General features: G+C 38.7%; 1 protein-coding gene across 2 annotated transcripts; it reads left to right on the top strand.

Annotated features, from left to right (window-relative positions):
• Positions 1–505: 505 nt before the first annotated feature.
• Positions 506–19,494, top strand: eif3c (eukaryotic translation initiation factor 3, subunit C). Of its 2 annotated transcripts, XM_082152094.1 has the most exons (23): positions 506–664; positions 1,887–2,002; positions 2,600–2,665; positions 2,750–2,939; positions 3,312–3,437; positions 5,263–5,314; positions 5,442–5,566; positions 5,680–5,801; positions 8,221–8,466; positions 9,101–9,242; positions 11,230–11,355; positions 11,736–11,829; positions 11,910–12,097; positions 13,165–13,389; positions 13,471–13,662; positions 16,093–16,264; positions 16,359–16,518; positions 16,603–16,668; positions 16,838–16,925; positions 17,012–17,177; positions 17,790–17,831; positions 18,743–18,793; positions 19,058–19,494. In XM_082152094.1, the coding sequence occupies exons 2-23, from the start codon at positions 1,905–1,907 to the stop codon at positions 19,132–19,134; spliced, it is 2,814 nt and encodes a 937-aa protein (XP_082008220.1). In that variant the 5' UTR covers positions 506–664; positions 1,887–1,904; the 3' UTR covers positions 19,135–19,494. The 2 variants fall into 2 exon arrangements, with proteins under 2 accessions (XP_082008220.1, XP_082008221.1); XM_082152095.1 differs by lacking the exon at positions 18,743–18,793.
• The last annotated feature ends 1,371 nt before the right edge of the window (positions 19,495–20,865 follow it).

Raw genomic sequence — 20,865 nt, 5'->3', positions numbered from 1 at the left:
CAAGGATCCATGAAATTGATTAAAAGTGACAGTAAAGACATTTATAATGTTACTAAAGAGTTATAGTTTAAATAAATGCTATACGTTAAACTTTTGCTGTGTTCACGCCATGTCGTCATTACTGTACGTGACGTTCTACTCGGAGCTGTTCACGGACTCGGAATTATATTGCAGCGGTCACGTGGTACAAGTCGGATATAGACTGTAATTTTTTTTTACTATATACTGTAAAACAAAAGGTTTCCACAAATATTAAGCAGCACAACTTTGAAATGTTTCTTGTGCACTATATATATATATATATATATATAGAGAATGATAGTATTATAACGATTTCTGAAGGGTCAGGTAATAAAACCATTTAAAAATATGAAAATAAGAAAATGTTTTACCGCGAAATATTCCACGTACCTTCATTAATTCTGTGGAATACATAAGTAGATGGTGAGGTATAGTTTGTGTAGTTCTGCTCCAGGCCACCCGGTGGCGATCGAGCACGTGACCTGTAGGTTTGGCGCGTCTATCGATTCTCTTCCTCTCTCTCTGGAAGTACAGGGCTTTGACACACGCCGTCAATTGTGCTGACTAAATTGCAAATCTGGATCTAAAATCTACACAAAGGGACATTACAAACGAGGAATCTTACGTTTCTAGCACGTAACAGGTACGGTCTGTCATTACTTTATCTCGGTTCTGTAGGCCTTGCGAACACATGCAGTTGCGGTCCCGCTAGGCCTCAAACAGCCGGTCGCGACACGCTTTCCTCGATGTCCACACGATCACTGATGTAACTACGCGGCAATCGTTTATTTTCCATTCGCACTAAATGGCCTATTGGTTATAGTTTATTTCCATTAATGCTCATATATTTGGTCTTTAATCAGTTGAACTAGTGAGGTGAGACTAGATCATTCATCAGCAAATGGAGCAGTTACCAGTCGCGTTATCTGATGTGTTTCTGGATTAGAGTTTTTATTAAATATCTATTCTTTTTTTATTTTAGTAACTACATAAGGATTTTGTTTTAAACTTCCTAGTCATTTTCTAATTTATGCCGTTAAACCTGTAAAGCCTGAAGTATGATAATAAGTAATACTTTCTCTTACAGTTTATTGAAATGAAGTGAAACTTTAATTCTGTATGTGTTTTGTATTATATTTGAAACGTCAGGCTTTTATGATACAGTAAAAATATGGAGCTCAATGTCGATGGGGAAAAAAACACCTCATTTGCTTAAATATCCAATGTGATGGGGATTTTTATGTTATTATGGCCAAAAAGTTGATGAAATTTGGATAACTTGTCGCTGAAATAAGTGTAAACAAACTACTTATGTAAAATGCATATACATTTCAGTCGTCACTATATCTGTCTAAAATATGTCTTAGATTATATCTAAATGCTTAGTTTTATATGATCAAAGCTCTGTAGTTTGTTATATTATACAATGCAATACATGGAGGATTGAGATCATGTACAGATAAACCTTCCTCAAAAGCCTGATGGATCAAATTTGATACATTTAAAACAAGAAAAAAAGTCAACTCAAGTTTTAATTACAATATAAAAGTTATTCTTACATTTACTTTAGAAAAATCAGTAAACATTTCCCAGCAGAAATACATGTTTACAATTATACTAAAAGGCCTTTTATTTGTATAAACTATCAATCAGACTAAAGGCATGTACAACATTGTGTGCAACAGGTTTTTCACCATCATTTTGATGGTTTTTGATCATTTAGAGCCCTTTGCAATTCATGTATCAAATATGATACTGTAGGCTAAGCTTTATTATAGGGTTAGCCTAATTGCTTCTAAACAAAGCCTTGTAGGTTTGAAAAAGTATTATTGACCACTCTCTGAATTCTGTATTTCTCATTTCAGTTTTAGCAGCCATCTGTGATGTCACGTTTCTTCGCTAAATCCGACAGTGAGTCGGAGGAATCCTCATCCGCCGATGAGATCACCCCCAAAGCCACCGGGACAGCTTTCAATAAGCAGTGAGTCTGCGTTTCTTTACGGACCCTTTTCACACACTGCAAACTATATACATATAAGAAGATACAACAACTGAGATCTGACTACTTCCTCTCTTCTGACTTCCATCTCTTTTTTTTCTTCTTCTTCTTTTGTAAAGTATTGGAAACTAGAGATTGTCTGTTTTTGATTTGCTGATACCAGTAACTAAAATGGTAAAATATGTCAAATAACCTATTGTTCGGCCGGTAACTTATGATCATCTGCACAGAAGTCATCATTGCAATTCTAAAGTGCCGCAATTAGTTATAAACAAAGTAATTGTCTTCAATGGATTTATTAAAAACTATTGCCGATAGTTCCACAAAGCAACTGTTATTGGTGCCGAATAATCTGTAAAAAACAATACATTGGTCGACTTCTAATGCGCAATCATGGAATGTTTTCATTACAATGGACAAATGGCATTGAAAAATCAAGTTTGCCGTACTCTCCTTTTTACCGCTTTATAAGTTTACCCATCAGTGATGTCTTCTGGGTCTGAAAAGCACAGAAATGTGAAAAGCGGTCGTTGTGTGATCAGTTGTGACGCAGTAGTGACTCTGCTGGTGTCTCTTTAGGTCCCTGTTGCTGAGCGATGATGAGGAGGACACCAAAAGGGTGGTACGCAGTGCCAAGGACAAGAGGTGAGTGTGGGATGCCAACGTACAACGTCGGGACTCGAGAATTAAGGAGCGTTCACGCTGACCTCATTTATAAACGCATTTCAGGTTTGAGGAGCTCACCAACTTTATCAAGACGATCCGCAATGCCATGAAGATCCGAGACATATCCAAATGTCTGGAGGAATTTGAGCAGCTGTGTCGAGCGTTCATCAAAAGCAAAGCCATCGTGGACAAAGAGGGTGTGCCGCAGTTCTACATCCGCCTGCTAGCTGATCTGGAGGACTATCTCAACCAGGTCTGTAGATCAAACTGGAGCCAGCAGGAAATCTAAAGTCACATGATTAAACGCCCAGAAATATAATTTCTGTCATCATTTACTTGTAACTGATGTAAACCTGTAAACATTTCTTTCTTCTGCTGAACACAAAGGGAGATATTTTAAAGAATCTCGGTAACCAAAAAGTTGATGCACTCCATTGACTTCCAGAGTTAATGCGCTCTATCTACTGTTTGGTTACTGACATTCTTCAAAATATCTTCCTTTGTGTTCAGCAGAAGAGATTTGGAACAACTTGATGAGTAAATGATGACAGAGCTTTCATTTGTGGGTGAACTATCCCTTTAATGCTTCTCCATGAGCATTCAACAGTGTTTGCTTTCATTATAGCTATGGGAGGACAAGGAGGGGAAGAAGAAGATGAACAAAAACAACGCCAAAGCCTTGAGCACACTGCGCCAGAAGATCCGCAAATACAACAGGGACTTCGAAACCGAGATTGTCAGCTATAAAGAGGTGATGAACTGTAGCCAAAATGTTATTTGTATATGAGCATGTTTATGAATTTTTACTGGGTTTCAGCCGGTCCTTAAGTCTTAAAGGCACACTATGTACAAGTCTTTGATCAAAATATTCAAAAACCATTAGAACAATGTTATATATTTAGTTGATATGTGTACTTACATTATCCTAAATGTTTCTAAGAAAGTATAAATCCAGAGAAATAAGCAGTTTTAACCAGGACACGGACCGTGCATCGCCGATCAATCTTACCCGCGTTACCCTCGATTTCTGGTTTTATTTTGTAAAGACACTTTAATATATTATGTGTATTTTTAGACGGGTGAGCAACTGTTTGGATACATTCATCAACAGAAAACTAATCATTGTTCTAAAGCTCAACACAGTTAGTCTTTTTGTCTAAATCTCATTTTCTTGATTTACCGCGAGTACCATGTTTTACCATACCTAATTATATTGTAATTTGTTGTAGATGATTGCCAGAAGGTGTATTTTATCTCCATCTTTTTGAATGAGCAGCTGGAAGCAGAGACATTTCATAATAAGAGTCCTAATGATTTTCGGTTTGTTTATATTTAAAAGTTCTGTATTATGCATAAAATATATTTTTTCTGGTTATTATTCATATTTTGGTTGCACGATAAACTCTACCGGTATTTACTTCAACATAAACTCTTGTGGCTCCTTTTTGGGCTGCAATGTCACAGGAAGAAAAGACTAAAAGCATTAAGACATTCAGTGTAGATTTGACTAGTATCAGCACAATAATCTTTTTAATGCCTTTCTTTAAACAAATTATCATCGAATCAGCAAAATACTATATTGATCAACCTCTAATTGGTGCGCATTAATATATTAGTGCATAAACCAATTTTATGAATGTATTGACTAAAACGTCTTGAGTATTTGAAACTTATTTTGCAGTTGAATGTGTGCACCAGCCTATATAATTAAGTAAAATAATCTGAGATATATGATTTACTTTGACATTGTTTGGAGTAGGGCTGCACAATATATCGAAATATCGCAAATGTATATATCGCAATATGCATATTGCGACGGCTTGCAATAACTGGGGTCATGTACAAAAGACAAAGAGAAAATAACTCACTGCTCTTGGCTGAATAACTTTTGTAGCTTTAATAAGAATCAGTATATATTTAATTCATACAGTGAAAACTAAGCAGTGTTTTATTTTTACATTTGATTATTCAGTTTCTGTTGTTAAATAAACCTAATGTAACCTGAACCCCTAAACCCTGTGGTTTACACTGATGTTAAAATAACACTTCTTATGCTACAGTAAAACACTGCTGTTCATTTTCACAAGTTGTAGGGGTGTTTTCTTGTCACAAAAAGAATGTGAAACACGCATGTAGGTTATATCATTTTAAATATATTTGAAAGATCATTTTAGTTAATTTTACACACCTTAAGCATTATCGTATCGCATATCGAGTATTGCCTTATTTAATGAGTTATCGCATTTTTCTTCAATACCGTGCTGCCCTAGTTTGGAGTTGTTCTGGATGGACATACAATAATTTTGCTTCTGCAGCTCTTAAAAAGGATCTTAAAGGTATAGTGGAGGATCTTTCCAAATTTTAGATAAGACCCGCCCTCTCCACTTTTTGAAAAGTTTGATTGATTCACCAGAATGATTGACAATTAGGAGGACCAATAGTTTAGACTACCCACCAGGAAGTAAAACTTCCTCTGCTATACCTTTAAGAAACCTTGCAGAATTTCAAAGAAACCTTTCTCTCATAAGAATTAAGGGTTTGCTGTCAGTCTCATGTTTGCTTTGTTTTTATTGCAGAACCCTGAGCAGTCAGCTGAAGAAGAGGAGGAGAAGGATGACATTGGCAGTGGTTAGCCTTCTTGTTTATCCTTGAGCTGCTGTCAATTTTCCATAAAGTTGTATTATGAAATAGTGTAATGGTGTGTCTTATGTCTTGTTCATTTACTCTTTTTTTTTTTTGCTCCTGTGACGTGTAGGATCCTCGGAGAGTGATGATGACGATGATGATGATGTCACTGCCAAGAGCTTTATGAAGAAGAAGCCGCCTCCAGAAGAGGAGAAGAAAGCACCAGAGGCCAGCAAGTTCCTCAAGGGTGCTGCTGTAAGTCCAAACACTCCACGTTTGTCAATCAGTTACCCCAAAACGACTTTTTGAAATGTTCTGTGTGACTAGCATGAACATGTGTTTACGATTCACCACTTTGTCTGTGTCAGGGTGAAGAGTCAGACAGTGATGATAATGAGAGTGAAGAGTGGGCCTCTGATACAGTGGACAGCGACAGTGAGACTGAAGAGGAAGGAACTGCAGCATCACTGGCTACGGTTTTCCTCAAAAAGTATGTGCTTCAAAGCTGTTGAGTAGGGGTGTGTGATATGTATCGTCTAGACTACGACCAAAATGGTCGACATATGCGACCGTTTTTTGAGAATGTACTAGTTAAAATTTGAAGTGGTTGCATTTGTGCGAGTGCATGGTCACGCACTATGGTCATGTCTGCCTACCTGCACTTTCATTCGAAATTTGTCTAATCTGTCACGTATTATCGATTAGACCAAATTGGCTATTCTTCCATAGTAGTCGGTTACAGTAGAACGTCAAGAAGTAGCCTAGCAGTTTCACACCGGGAGCAGGAGCGTCGTGTGAGCAACAGTGAAGTGCCGAGTCTATTTTTGCTGCACTGCTCACGCTCAGTTAAAGTGAAGGCTCACTTTTGGTTGAAAAAATAAATATTTTAACATCTGAAGAATGACGGACAAGGGAGGGTCCGTTCCAGAACTTTTAATCGGAACGATTAAAATATTATATATATATATATATATATATTCATGATATTTCTTTTAGTTATGTAATGCCCAGACAGGTAGTCTATATAGGCTCTAGCACTACCCAAATCAAACCCGAGTGTGCTTTTTTTTCTTTTTCATCCGCATAGTTTGCTCTCTTGTACGACTGAAACGGCATGATCTGAGCAAGTTTTCTTGGTTGTTTGTTGTTCACCATTTACATACGAATGTTACCTCTCCGTGTTAATCAAGTTTATAAAAACAAATATATTAAAAATGCTCACTTGTATATAGTTTTGGAGCTGCTGCTGTGATGCTGTACAAACGCTTCCAGTGTGAATACTAGCACCGCGCGCGGCTGCAGCTTCAGTGATGATGTAGTTGTGGAACGGTTGAAATTCGCAACTGAACGTCTTTGCATCAGCAGCTGCTGCTTAAAGTCCCTATTATAAGTCATGAACGCGTACGCGCATGGTGCACTGATGATGAAACTCGCAAATTAGGACTTTTTTTATGGTTTTTATTTGATAGTTAAAAGATGAGAAAATTTTGCCAACGAGGTCTCGTGTCACTGACATTCTTTTTACATCAGTGCAAAACTAGGTTATGCAGATTAAGACAACAATTCGTCAGCATGCACTGATTAATTCTGTCATAGCAACAAAAAAAAGATTGCGACCAACTGAGAAAGTTGGTAGCACCAGTGCAACCAGTGGAAAAGTTAGTCTGGAGCCCTGATGGGTGTGCTTTTTTGATATTCAAAAACTCTGGCTCTATTCAATGGCATTTAAAAACTGGGAGGAGCCATTATATTATTTAAAATTTCTCCAATTTTGTTCGATTGGAAGAAGAAAGTCTTCATAATAGTAAATTATGGGTGAATTATTCCTTTACCGATACCAACTGTTGTTTTAGTTTCATATTTAAAATATCATTTTATTTTTAACAAATAATTTCATAATTGTTCATATTCTAAATCTCACTTCAGATGCAGATTCTGTGCCACTTGTGGATTCTGTTGATACTGATGTGTCTTATTATTCTAATATCACTAAACTATCATCTAATTATATTTATTGCCAAAATCCTTGACGGAATCGAGATAAAAAAAAATGGTCAATATCACACACCTGTACTGTTTCTCTTTTACCCCTTTTCCACCAACAAGAACCGGGTGCTGGTTCAGAGCCAGAGCTATTGCCAGTTCGGAGTTGGTTCGACTGACGAGCTTACTAAGAACCGGTTTGCATTTCCACCGGCCAGAGAGCCACAACAGAGCTATATCTTACGTCACTGCATACGTATCATGTTGCCCAGCAACGCTAGTCCGGCAGCGCCAAACACACCAGACTTGTTCGAGATGCATCGGCTTCTCACAGAACGATCAGCACATGAAATCAAAGCACTGCGAAAGCGATCAAAAAGCACAAGGAGTCGTATGATCTCCAAACACTCCCGCAGCTCTGATCGGTCCACGCTGCTCTGATGCATCTCGAACAAGGCATCAACAATAATAGACGTTGCGTTACTATGGATGCTCATGGGTTTGCGAAAATAAATCGGCATCCAAACACGGCGAATCCAACGCGTTCGTGCAGCTCGCTGTAACTTACATAGACGGATGTTATAATCGAGCTGCTATTAGCTCGACTAGCTGCTATTTAAAAATGGTGGTCACAAGTTTCTCTTCAGTCTTGTTGGCCACGGTAACCCCGCCCCCAGCCTCTGACGCAAGCGGTTCTTTCTTGGCTCCGTTCTAGACCCTGCAATGATTTGGTGCTACTTAAGAACCAGTTTTACTGGTTCGGAGCTGGTGCTTTGGCGGTGGAAAAACAAAGAACCGATTTGAAACTAGGCTCTGGCTCCGAACCAGCACCAGCTCTGCCTTGGTGGAAAAGGGGTATTAGTGCCTTAATGGCATCAAGTGTCTTTTAAACTCCACTGAGACTTCATAATCATTTGCCCGCACAGAGCTCAAGACGGCGACAAGCCGGCCGACAGCAAAAGGGAAGAAAGAAAGAAGAGACACAAGAATAAGGAGCGAGCAGAGGAGGAGGGAGATGGAGAGGAAGGAGGATGGGAGACTGTGAAGGGCGGCGCGCCGCTTGTGAAGGAGAAGCCCAAGATGTTCGCCAAAGGCACAGAGATCAATACTGCTGTCGTGGTCAAGAAACTCAGCGAGATCCTGCAGGCCAGAGGAAAGAAAGGAACAGACAGGTATGAAAACATCATCAGTCTGTTAATGAGTTGAGCTGCTAGACCTTCATGTAAATCATTTTATATTAAATACAATCATATAATTTAATCTTTTATGTGGACTCCTAAGTTTTCAGATGGTAGGACCACTCAATATTCATGATTAATGAAATAATCATTTTCTAAAAAGTACAGTTTTATAAAGTTTGTTTATGCACTCTTGTGTATTCTACAGTAGAGAAATATATATTTTTTCTTAGTCACTACTTGAAAAAATTATGTTTACAATAAAGTATATTTCTAAGAACTGATGGAAAACTTAATTACTCCAGTCTTCAGTGTCACATGATCCTTCAGAATTCATTAATATGCTGATTTGTTGCTCTAGAAACATTTCTTATTTTTATAAATGTTGAAAACAGCTGTGCTGCTTCATAATTTTGTAGAAAACATTTTTCCTTGGGATTCTTTTAATCGAAAGTCCAAAAGAATAGCTTTAATTTGATATATCAATCTTTTGTAACATTATGAATATTTTACTCTCACTTCTGATCAATTGAATGTGTCCTTGTTGTCTCAGCTTGTCATTTTTACATGGTAAAAAAATGAACGGGCATAAACACAACAAAAATGAATTTGTTCTCATGTCATGCAGAGCTGCTCAGATCGAGCTCCTTCATGCTTTAGCTGGCATTTCTAATGAGAATAACCTCGGTGAAGGCATCCTCGTCAAGATTAAGTTCAACATCATCGCCTCCCTATACGACTACAACCCCAACCTAGCCGCCTTCATGAAGGTGAGAAGCTCTCTGGCGTGCTGACGGTATTACATTACAGTCATCAAGCATTTCAGCTTAAAGAGGACCTATTATGCTTTTTTTTTTTTAAGCTTTCTTCAGTGTGTTATGTTGCTGTTTGAGCATGAAAAGGGTCTGCAAAGTTACAAAGTCCCTCCAGCGGGAGTCATTCTCTATATCAGTGTCACTGTTTCTGAACTCCCTGAAATTGAAAGCATTTATTGAATTGAATTGAAAGCATTTATTGTCGTATTTGCATACAACGAAATGGACATACATATAACCATATAACCACAACAAAAAATAAACTCTAGACTATACAGTTCAGTTACAGACTTGGTATTCACATTAACCTCTTATTTAGTGCAATTGTTTTAAGTCCTAATAAGTGGTGAAATTGCACATTGACATCCTGCACATTATATAAGACAGCAGTATAGACAGAAGAAGAGATTGGAATAAAAAATAACAAATGTAGTTAAATAACATGAGTGGAATAGTATTTTAACCCTGGCCTTTGCCTTTAGTGCATTTTTGAGTTTAGAGTCCGGATTGCCACTGGAAGAAGCTGTCCTCAAGTCTTGTTGTCCTTGTTCTTAAGGATCTGTACCGTCGGCCTGAGGGCTAAAGATTAAACAAGTGGTGCCCTGGATGTGATATGGCTCCACACGGCTCCGGGGGGGTTAATAAAGCCCTTCTGAAGCGATGAGTTTTTGTAAGAAAAATATTAATATTTAACACGTTTCAAAGTAAAATTAAAAGTTGCCTAAAGCGCAACTTGTGATGTCAGTAGTAGCGTAGTGCGTCATGGTGTAGCGTAAATATCAGCAGTACGTCGCATTACTCACATAAGTTTATACACTTAATGCGCTTTACACTTAAGTCGAATCCGTGTGTATTATTAACCCCCTAGAGCCGTGTGGAGTTCGTTTATGATGGATGGATGCACTTTTTTGAGCTTCAAACTGATGGTTACAATTCACTGCCATTATAAGGCTTGGAAGCGTCAAGAGTGTTAATTAACATAACTTCGATTGTATTCGTCTGAAAGAAGAAAGTCATATACACCTAGGATGGCTTGAGGGTCAGTAAATCATGGGCTAATTTTCATTTTAAAGTGAACTACTTCTTTAAAGCATGCAAACCTATTCTAGTAGTAGCCAAAATCCAGACTTTTTAAAAGGGAATAATATGTCCTCTTTAAGGCTGTAATGCACTACACAAGGCATCATGCACTTGCTGGCTTTGTATATTGTCACAGAGAAAAGCTGGGCATCATACGCTAAATTACTGAGAATCCCACATTAACAGACTTTAACAGAAGTCAGCACAAACACGACAAACTCGTGCAGAAACGGGCACCTCTTTTGGAGACATGTGGCAGATGAAATACTCAAAATATCAAACATGTTTAAAGGAATAGTTCACTTAAAAATGTAAATGTTGTCATCATTTACTCACCCTCAAGTTGTTTCAAACCTGTATGAATTTCTAATGTTTTGAAGAATGTCGGTAACTGGACAATTTATATGAGAGGAGTGGAGCGGTGAGAATCTCAGCTCCTCGCTCACGGAGCTGTTCACCCCCCCGCTCCCCCGGCTCAAAGTCACATCAGGCCGGTCTGCTCAGCGCCTGCTCAGCATTATCGCTCAGTGCTCAACGCAGTTTGAATCACGCTCAACTCAAATGCTGAACACAATGCGAGCTACTTTAGCCAGGCGAGGAAAAGACGTGGAGTTTTCTTTCCAAAATCGAATAACATCATGCTTCAGACTTCATGCCTCGCTCGCGTTCGCGATTGGTTGGACAAAATCATAATATGAAGCTAAAAAAATAATCAGAGTATGTGCCCATCATACACTACACGATTTTATGCAAAATTTGGCCAAAATCTGCAGACTGACTGCAAATCAGGGCAAGAATATGTGCAAAAGTGGTCTAGTGTATTCCAGTCTTTACATTTATGCCCTGTTTCACCCTTCTTCAGGTGGATATGTGGAAGAAGTGTCTGGACTGCATCGACGAGCTGCTGGACATCCTGTTCAACAACAACAACATCTTCATCGGAGAAAACATCATCGAGGACAGCGAGAACCTGGCCATTTCTGACCAGGTTAGTATTACATGTCACGTGAACAGCATTTCATGCTAATTTTTGACCAATTACAAATGTAATGTAAACTAAAATAATAATTTTTTTTAATATAATAATCATCAATAATAATCTTTAGTTTCTTAATTTTCAAACTTTAACCTATCGCAGCCTTTGCGGTTTGATAATTGCACTAAGCCATGTCACGATTTCGGTTTTATTTCGATTAATTTTGCAGCCCTAATTGGGACTTTCACATGAGGGAGAATGTTTTCCCCACACAGATTTCACAAGCAGTGCTTTATGCATTGCTACACTTTTGACAATGGGCCTTTTTAGCTTGTGTAATTTAGTTGATGTGACCAGTAAGGCTGTTTATGAACTGCGTTTCCTCTCTTCAGCCGTTCCGAGTACGTGGCTGTATCCTGACTCTGGTGGAGCGGATGGATGAGGAGTTCACCAAAATCATGCAGAACACAGACCCTCACTCTCAGGGTGAGTACAGACAGATTTCAACCTCTGCACTCATTAGGACCGCGTGTGTCGTGATAAAGCTTCCTCTCACACTCTTGCAGAGTATGTTGATAACCTGAAGGACGAGGGCCGTGTGTGTGGCATCATCGACCGCCTGCTGCAGTATCTGGAGACTAAAGGCAGCACGGAGGAAGTGTGTCGCGTCTACCTGCGCAGAATCATGCACACGTACTACAAGTTCGACTACAAAGCCCACCGTCGAAGCCTGGGCCTACAGGGAGAGACAAAGGTGAGTGTCTCGCCATCGATGGAGAAAGATGTGGAGCCAGTAGGGGTGTGTGACGTGTCATTTAAGATAATAACATAATTGTTGTTTTAACAATGTGGAAGATGACAATGTCGTGTATGCCTCGCAGTTTGCAAAAAACAAACTAAAACACTGTGTTATGTAGCCTAGTAGAATGCCGTTACAAAGACCCTGCAATTCAAGAGATGGCAGCAATAATGCCCCTTTGAGTTTTCGTTTTATACTTCTATGTGAAATCCACCTTATTTTTAATGTAGGCATGCGTGGACATTTGCAACTTGAGCAAGGCTTCTGGTACCATTCGCTTCCATGTTACATGTGCAAAAACTGTCTGTTATGCTGCTTTTTATCGCAAACTGGTATTTATTTTATTTACTTATCATTATCATATCATTGTTACAGAATGAATCAGCATTTTTGAACAAATCATATGATTCACAGTTCCTGAATTCAGAACCGCATTAGTATACTACTCGTACAACATTTATCTTTCTATGGCAGTAGTACGCTTAGTATGCGGCTCCGAATTCAGCAAGTCACTTGCTTTGTTCCTCGAATAAATCGGGTTTTCAAACTAATAGGTTGAATAAATTACAGTGACCCTTTCATTTAAAAAAAATCCTTTTCAATATTCAAAATATTATTGTACTTGCAGTGTAAATAAATTTTTTGTTTTATTTGATTGGTAACAACCTATAGTGTCTTATTCTATATGGATTTGATTAATTGTAAGAATTTAACACGTTAGATTATGCATATGTCTAAGAGCATTGCCCTTATAAAAATACCCCTGGAAATTAATTTAAGGTGACAATAATAAAAAACTAAGTTTCTGTCAGTGCTGGGAACTGACCACCGCACAGAATATGAAGAAAATGACAAGCTTCAGGAGTCAGCTGTTGCTGACAGAAATAATCATCTCTTTATCGACAAAAGCACAGAAATAGAGATTTATTTTGTCAGTATCACACACCCCTAGGAACCAGATGGTTCCAGCTAACTGGTCCACTCATTCAGACTCCTAACCTCAGGCCTCTTTTGTCCATTAGTCTGAGCAGGATCAGGAGGAGAGCGAGGGAGAGGACAGTGCAATCATCATGGACCGTTTGTGTAAGTTTATCTACTCCAAAGACCGCACGGACCGCATCCGTACCTGTGCCATCCTGTGCCACATCTACCATCATGCCCTGCACAGCCGCTGGTACCAGGCCAGAGACCTCATGCTCATGAGCCACTTACAGGACAACATCCAGCACGCCGACCCTCCTGTCCAGGTTCACACCCGCTTTCTCTCTGAAGAACAGTTGGTTTGTGTGATTTGAGAGTTTCCTCGCTGAACTTGTCTTATCTCTTAGATCCTGTACAACAGGACCATGGTGCAGCTGGGCATCTGTGCTTTCCGTCAGGGCATGATCAAAGACGCCCACAACGCCCTCCTGGACATCCAGTCCAGCGGCAGAGCCAAGGAGCTTCTGGGACAGGGACTCCTCATGAGGAACATGCAGGAGAGAAACGCTGAGCAGGAGAAGATCGAGAAGAGGCGACAGGTACAGCCACATCACCCCTGACAGTTTGCTCTTATGAAATCAATCACTGCAGTGGCTCATGTTCAAAATATGTTTTAATTTGTTAACTTTGATGCCTGAAGTCCAAAAAGGCTGACATTTTATTTTATTTTTGTTGCAGTTGTAAGTAGGGCTGCACGATAATGGCTAAAATGATAATCACGATTATTTTGCTCAAAATTATAATCGCGATAATTAATCACGATTATTCTCATTTGAGAAACTACAGAGAAAGAGAAGAGACAGTTAACGGTTTTGCACGAGTATTTGCGCAAAATCCGAGCAGATTTGGTTTACACGAATTTCCCCAGCAAAGTGAGTAAACATAATAACATGCCAAATTGGCCAGTGATTTGACAGCGATACCCGCCAAAGTTCATTTTTAGCCGCATTTGGCGGGTTGGCGGGTGTTAATTTCAAACCATTAGACTTAATTTAACCAGCTACAACTTCCTCAGACAGCAAGTCAATACAAATGGCATGATTTAACGTTAGATGAGCACTTTGTGATGCGTCTTCACATTAGATATTCTAAGCGACACATTTCGGTTGACAATGAGATCCAGATCGCTCAGCAAAATCGTACTGCAAAGAAAAATAGTCTACTTGTTGATACACACTGAAAACGGGCAGTGGCTGTCGTTTTCAACTGATTCACGACACATCATGAAAACTGGTAAAAACTTAAGCTTAAAAAAATAGAACAGTGAAACTCATTTAGAAACAGATTTAGTCACACAAACAGCACAAGTGGCTTGTGAAGAAACAGACTGGCTGTATAACAATTTCATGCAAACAGGATATCGCTGTGGAGATCAGTGCTTTTTCCGCAGTGTAGAGCGCGCGCGCAGGGTTGCCAGATTGCACCGACTAAGTAAAACATGGGGTATAAAATGTAAGAGAAAAGCTCTGTTTGGGTAATTTGGGAGATTTAAGCTATTCAGATCTGGCAACCACAAACATCAGTGCTAGTGGGGACTTGTTTACAATGCAAGATAATGCAAATGTCTAATAAAGCGTTTCAGGATAAAAAAGGAGCGGGAAAATATTGCGACGATTTTTTAAAATTAATCGAGAGAGGCAGATATCGTTATCGCGATTAAAATACGATTAATCGTGCAGCTCTAGTTGTAAGGCTTTCTAAAAGGGCTGTAATATTTTGTTTTCGAGAGAGATTTATTCAAAAATACATTAAATAATGAAGACCTCACTAACAGGTTAAGTAAAAATATTGTGAAAGTGTAATAGTTCATATATTTAGCAAAATGCTGCTCTATATAGTTATTTTTTTCTAGCTAACTAACAAGATATGGACATTAAATGGCTTTCCTGAGGTAAATGTAACGTTATGTGACATTGTTTACAAGCCGTTTAATTGACGTCTTTGAAACACCGATTGAGCGATTACATAAGACATCGTACATAATACCAACATACCGTTTATTTAGTGCTGTAACGAAAGAGGAAGAGCTGATTGGTTTATGTGCTCTTGAAATTACATTTTTGTTTACAGCTCAGTTTTTGTGTTGATTATTATATCTAAAAATATATAGCAATAAGATGTAAAACTAAATAGCCATTGAATTTAATAATTTGGACTAATAGTTTAATTTTAAAATGTAATAATAATGTACCAACTGACAGGGTTCCCTGTATAGCTTACAGTATTAGTTGAGAGAGATTTTTTTCCTTAAGAAATATGGTGCTGTACCTGAGATATATCAAAACGAATCAATATTGCACCAAGTTTGGAATATAATCGAATCAAGAGCTTATGAATCAAATCAGTTTGTGAAACAAGTCAAGAAGGTTCTATATAGAAAGTTTGGCCAGTAATGAAATTTACCACAATCTCTGGTTGTGGCTGATATTATGAACATATTAAGTTATATACCATTTTGCCTGCTTAAAAAGCCCACAACACTGCACTAAAATGGCAAAACACTTGAAGTATACTTGCAAGTACTTGTTGTCAAAATTCCATTATAACCAAACTCGTTCTTTTAGACTTATTAAACTCATCAAAATAATCAAACTTATCGATTGATATGATATGGTTACCAATATCATTCATCCCCAATTTTGATGCTTGTAGCTGGGTAAATTTGATGAGATAGAGGTTATGTTGGAGGATATGTTTGTACATCAATTGAAAGTCCAAATAATCGATATATTCAGTCTTCAAAAAGTACCTAAAGACTTTGCAAAATAATAATAATCCATTTGAACCAAAGAGATGCACTCCCTTCATATGATGAAGAGATTTGAGGTTTTATTCACAAATAAACATTCATCAATACACATGCATCGAGCACATCAAATATGGTAAACGGATATGAGGGTTACCAAGTGATTGAAGTTTTCATTTATGGATGAATTATAATTTCAATGTTTGTCATATTGTTTTTTTAGGTGCCGTTCCACATGCACATTAATCTGGAGCTCTTGGAGTGTGTGTACCTGGTGTCAGCCATGCTGCTGGAGATCCCTTACATGGCGGCCCACGAGTTTGATGCCCGCCGCAGGATGATCAGCAAACAGTTCCACCACCAGCTGAGGGTGGGCGAGAGACAGCCACTGCTGGGTGAGTGAGAGAAAGAAGAGATGGGAGATACAAATCAGCTTTTAATCTCAGTAATGCGAATAACCTCTCTCTCTCTCTCATATGTCCTCCTCAGGTCCTCCTGAGAGCATGAGGGAGCACGTTGTGGCCGCCAGCAAAGCCATGAAGATGGGCGACTGGAAAACCTGCCATTCCTTCATCATCAACGAGAAGATGAACAGCAAAGTGTGGGATCTGTTCCCAGAAACCCAGTGTGTGCGGGAAATGCTCGTCAGGTAGAGACTCGATGCTTGACATCATTTTAGCATCACTCACATTTAAACTCGATTAACTTTTGGTTGTGTTTTCTGAACCTACAGGAAGATCCAGGAGGAGTCGCTGCGCACTTACCTCTTCACCTACAGTAGCGTGTATGACTCAATCAGGTACATGTGATCAACACACAGCCTAGTGATATATTCATGGCCAGAATTGGTTATCATTTACTAAAGATGTCAGTTTTTTTATTTCTGCCTGAACTGTCCTATTGAATGTTTTAAATGGAGCCCAGTGATTTTGCAGCTCTTCATCACTTTCTTTCTCTCTGTTCTACAGTATGGCGACTCTGTCGGAGATGTTTGAGTTGGAGTTACCCACAGTGCACAGCATTATCAGCAAGATGATCATCAATGAAGAACTCATGGTAAAAGAACAACAACCAGTTTTACCCTCACTATTCCATCCGCTATCCATACTGGTGCCTTTATTCATTTGTGTGTCGTCTGTCAGGCATCTCTAGACCAGCCGACTCAGACAGTGGTGATGCACAGGACGGAGCCCACATCCCTGCAGAACATGGCCCTGCAGCTCGCCGAGAAGCTGGGCGGCTTGATGGAGAACAACGAGCGTGTCTTCGACCTCAAACAGGGCGTCTATGGAGGCTACTTCAACAGAGGTACGTGATATGCTCGTGTCAGGAAAAACAAGACTTGATTAAAGATCACATTCATTCGCAGAATAATATCCAATACGTCCATAGAAATGTGTTTTGCATTTGATTTGAGTGGATTAAAACTGGCCAGTAACACCTACTGTATCTTTTGTGCTTTGGGGTATGTGAATAATGGCGGTAAAAATAACCACACTTCTTGGCAAAGAATCAGAATTATGAAAATTGCATGTAAACAGGAATGAAGAGTTTAATTACTCTGTTTATTAAAACGCATTATTGGTCCACATGTAAACAGTCGATGAATAATAGAAAAATAATAAATTTACTGATAATTATAATACATTTTTTATTATTTTTATATAAATGCTATAATATTTAATTGGGGTTTATTCAGGTTTAATGAATTAAAATTTGTTTTGTTTTGAAAAAAGCCTCTTATGCTCACAATGGCTGCCTTTGATTAGAAATGCAGTATATTCAGAGTCTATTTGAATATATTTAATAGAGTAATGATGCTAAAAATTCAGCTTCACTATCAAATAAATAAATTACATTTTAAAATATATTAAATATGTATAATTTCACATGACTTAAACCTCTCTTTCTCGCACACAGATCAGAAAGGTGGTTACCAACAGAAACAAGGCTACCAGAGAGGTAATTATCATTTTACCAAGCCATTTGAACACTCAACCATATGTCAGTTTAGGGGTGTAACCGCGGTACCGTCACAGTTTGGTGCATACAGTCAGACGATGAATACAGTCAGTCACAGGTGATCCTCGCCACATTCCAGAAGCAAGTGCTCGCAGAAATGCAACGCTGTTTGCTAACCGCCACAACAGAAATAAGAGCAAGAGAAGAGACGATCTACGCACCAACACAAAACAAGAGTTCAGATGACACGCGAGAGCTTGCTAGTAGTTTACACGCTGATTTCTGCTGTTATAATGAGGGGAGGGAGGGGGGGTAGTGGACATCATCCAAATGTGCCAATCACTGGAGCTAGGCAGAAATAGATGACAGGAGTGCAAAAACTAAACTCTTCATAGTTTTATTTCTCTTTTTTTATTTTTTATTATATAACACAAGAGATGCTTTTCAGTTTGTAGCTGATCGTGACCAAATAACTTGTTTTTATATCAGCCCTACAAAATATGACCCAAGCAAGAGTGCACATTCTGTTTACTGCTTAGTGCTTAATACACTAAAGGCTGTTCTGTAGCAACTACCTCGGGGGGATGTAATGCCTCCTCTATTTGGACAAACTGTGATTTGCACTACTGTCTGCTCAAAATACATGAAAAGAAACCTAGCATTGGGGATTTGTTGCTTTTTCCTGTTGTACCGAACTCATATCGAACCGTGACCCCAAAAGTGAGGTATGTACCGATCCGTGACTTCTGTGTACCGTTACACCCCTAATGACAATCCATGCACACTCAGACTGTACGCTTGTCGCTTGTGGTCACTTGACGCGGCTGCTGTGAAATGTTGCTGAAAAAGTGTGTGTTGAAGTGCTTTTGTGGGTGAAAGTGCTTGTCCTCTAAACACTTTTCACTATGCAGCTGGAGACCAGAGGGGAGGTTACCAACAGAAGCAAGGTGGTTACCAACGAGGTGGTTATGAACATGTTAAATCATTAATCTCTTCATCTTACTCGCCTGTTCACTCATTTCTACCTTCACCAATGAATGCGGTGGCAACTCTCCATCTGGTTGTTCTAAGGCCCCCTTTACTTTTTCTTGCTCACTATCTTGTTCTTCTTTTGAGAAACTCAAAGCAGCTTTAGTGTAAACAAGTGATATGAACAGTAAATGCCACACATATCACTTCTGAAGTTCAATATCGCTGTCTCTTTCTGCTCTCTGTCACTGCTATAGATCAGAAAGGAGGTTACCAGCAGAAACAGAACTACCAGCGAGGAGGATACAGGAACCAGAACCAGAGCTCATACTGATCCCAGTGCAGCCTGTTCAAACACGGCTTCATTCCAGAACCAGACTACGGGTTCCTCTGCTTTGCTCTTCATCCACAATTCCAGATCTGTTGCATTACATCAGCCTTACCCTCTGTTTTGCAGTGCTTTAGTTGCAGATAACACCAAAACATATAAACCCGCTTTTATTGTCAACGCATAAAGTGGCGCCACAATTAGCACGTTTTTCTGTGTACTTGAGTATTATTTGAGTACTTGAGTTTACAGTGGCGAGGGTTCTGGAGTAGCAGTTATGGAGATAATACAGTGGGCTGGGAAGAAATATCAAGTTTTTTTGTGGTGAATTGTTGAATTAATAAACATTTATTCAGTCAAAACGAAGTAGAGTTTCCGTCAGTCATTTGTGTTGTTTCAATCTCATGCACTGGTTTATTGCAACGATATTTTCTTTCATTCTTCAGTATGCTGAATTAAGGTGCGTCACATTAGCAACATTTCTATGAAATGTTGCATGCATAAAAGGTCCCTTGTGTATGTGTAGCTATATGTGAAGCGCAGCTCGCACAGAATTCAGTTTCAAGCCAAGTAGTTTAATGTTGGTCAATGTGGCGATTCCTATTGAAATGGCTGGATTTCGGATGCAAATCTTCAGAACATTGGCATATTTCAAGCATCGTGTGTACCGTTTCAGATGAAAATGATCTGTAAACCTGTTTAACAACGTTCATTTGCAATAAATGCTTTGATAAAGCAAACATGAAGTATTGGAAGGAACCACTCTACCGTTGCTTGAAAAAAGTCACTTGTCAGTCTATGGAAGCCCATTTCTGCCACACGAAAAAAATTCTGCTTTTGTAAATTGTAATGACATACAAAGTCATATTTATGAGATGAAGTCAAAACGAGTCGACATTGACATAATAAAAGTCAAATTGACAAAATTGCGATGTCATAATTTGGACTTTTTATCTCAATTTCGACTTAGGCTTACACTGCAAGTAACGTCAATACAACAGAATACAATTAATTGCAATTATTTGCATGACAATCATCAGCACAAAACTCATGACCGTGGCAGGCCTAGTGGGAAATCTGTTTTCTGAAGGCAGGTGTTCAAACAAACACGTTTTCTGTGTATAACACTGTCCCACACAAAATCCACAGACCTTCAGTGATCTACACGTTCTTGACCTATATAAACATTTACTAAATGTCAAGCCATATGATAAACCATTTATCATAGCGACCACTAAACAAAATATTACTAATGGAACACATGTAAGGACAAATGAATTCACTGCACAGAAGAAAAAGTCTGTTAAACAATACTTGCTTCCAACTTGTTACAGAAAATTTGACTAAAGGCGTATTAATATATTGCCGGTAAAACAAAGAGAGGTCTGATGTTAAAGTCACATTGCATATAAGACCTCTGTAGCTGGTTTTCTGAATCTTTTAATTTAAGTTGAAGGGTGTTTGGAGTTAATTTTTGGCTCTTGTTTGTAAGTATCGACTGTTCAGGACAAAGTCTAGCAGTCTTTTGTCTAACACATCCCTCTCCTTCCCAAGATCCAAGGTCAGTCTGACATCTGCTCAGTTCCCTTGCTTCTCATTTCTGCTGCATCTCTTTTTTTTTTTTATGTATCCTAATAATTATGCAGTTGTTAATTCAATCAGTCGTAGCATCAGTGCGTTTTCCAAAATATGAATTAAGTGGTTATTAACCAGTAACTATATCAGTGTGCTTCCAAA

The sequence above is a fragment of the Leuciscus leuciscus genome (genome assembly GCF_965113295.1).
Source record: "Leuciscus leuciscus genome assembly, chromosome: 21".
Lineage (NCBI taxonomy): Eukaryota > Metazoa > Chordata > Actinopteri > Cypriniformes > Leuciscidae > Leuciscus > Leuciscus leuciscus.
The sequence above is the reverse complement of the archived record's forward strand: the minus strand, read 5'-3'. Positions and strand labels throughout refer to the sequence as shown.

What these genes read in the sequence shown, in the direction of transcription:
- eif3c (XM_082152094.1), top strand. Translation starts at nt 1,905, where the DNA reads ATGTCACGTTTCTTCGCTAAATCCGACAGTGAGTCGGAGGAATCCTCA. An exon ending in GGAAAGAAAGGAACAGACAG is followed by an intron (nt 8,467 to 9,100) that starts GTATGAAAACAT and finishes CATGTCATGCAG; the next exon opens with AGCTGCTCAGATCGAGCTCC. An exon ending in AGATCGAGAAGAGGCGACAG is followed by an intron (nt 13,663 to 16,092) that starts GTACAGCCACAT and finishes TTGTTTTTTTAG; the next exon opens with GTGCCGTTCCACATGCACAT.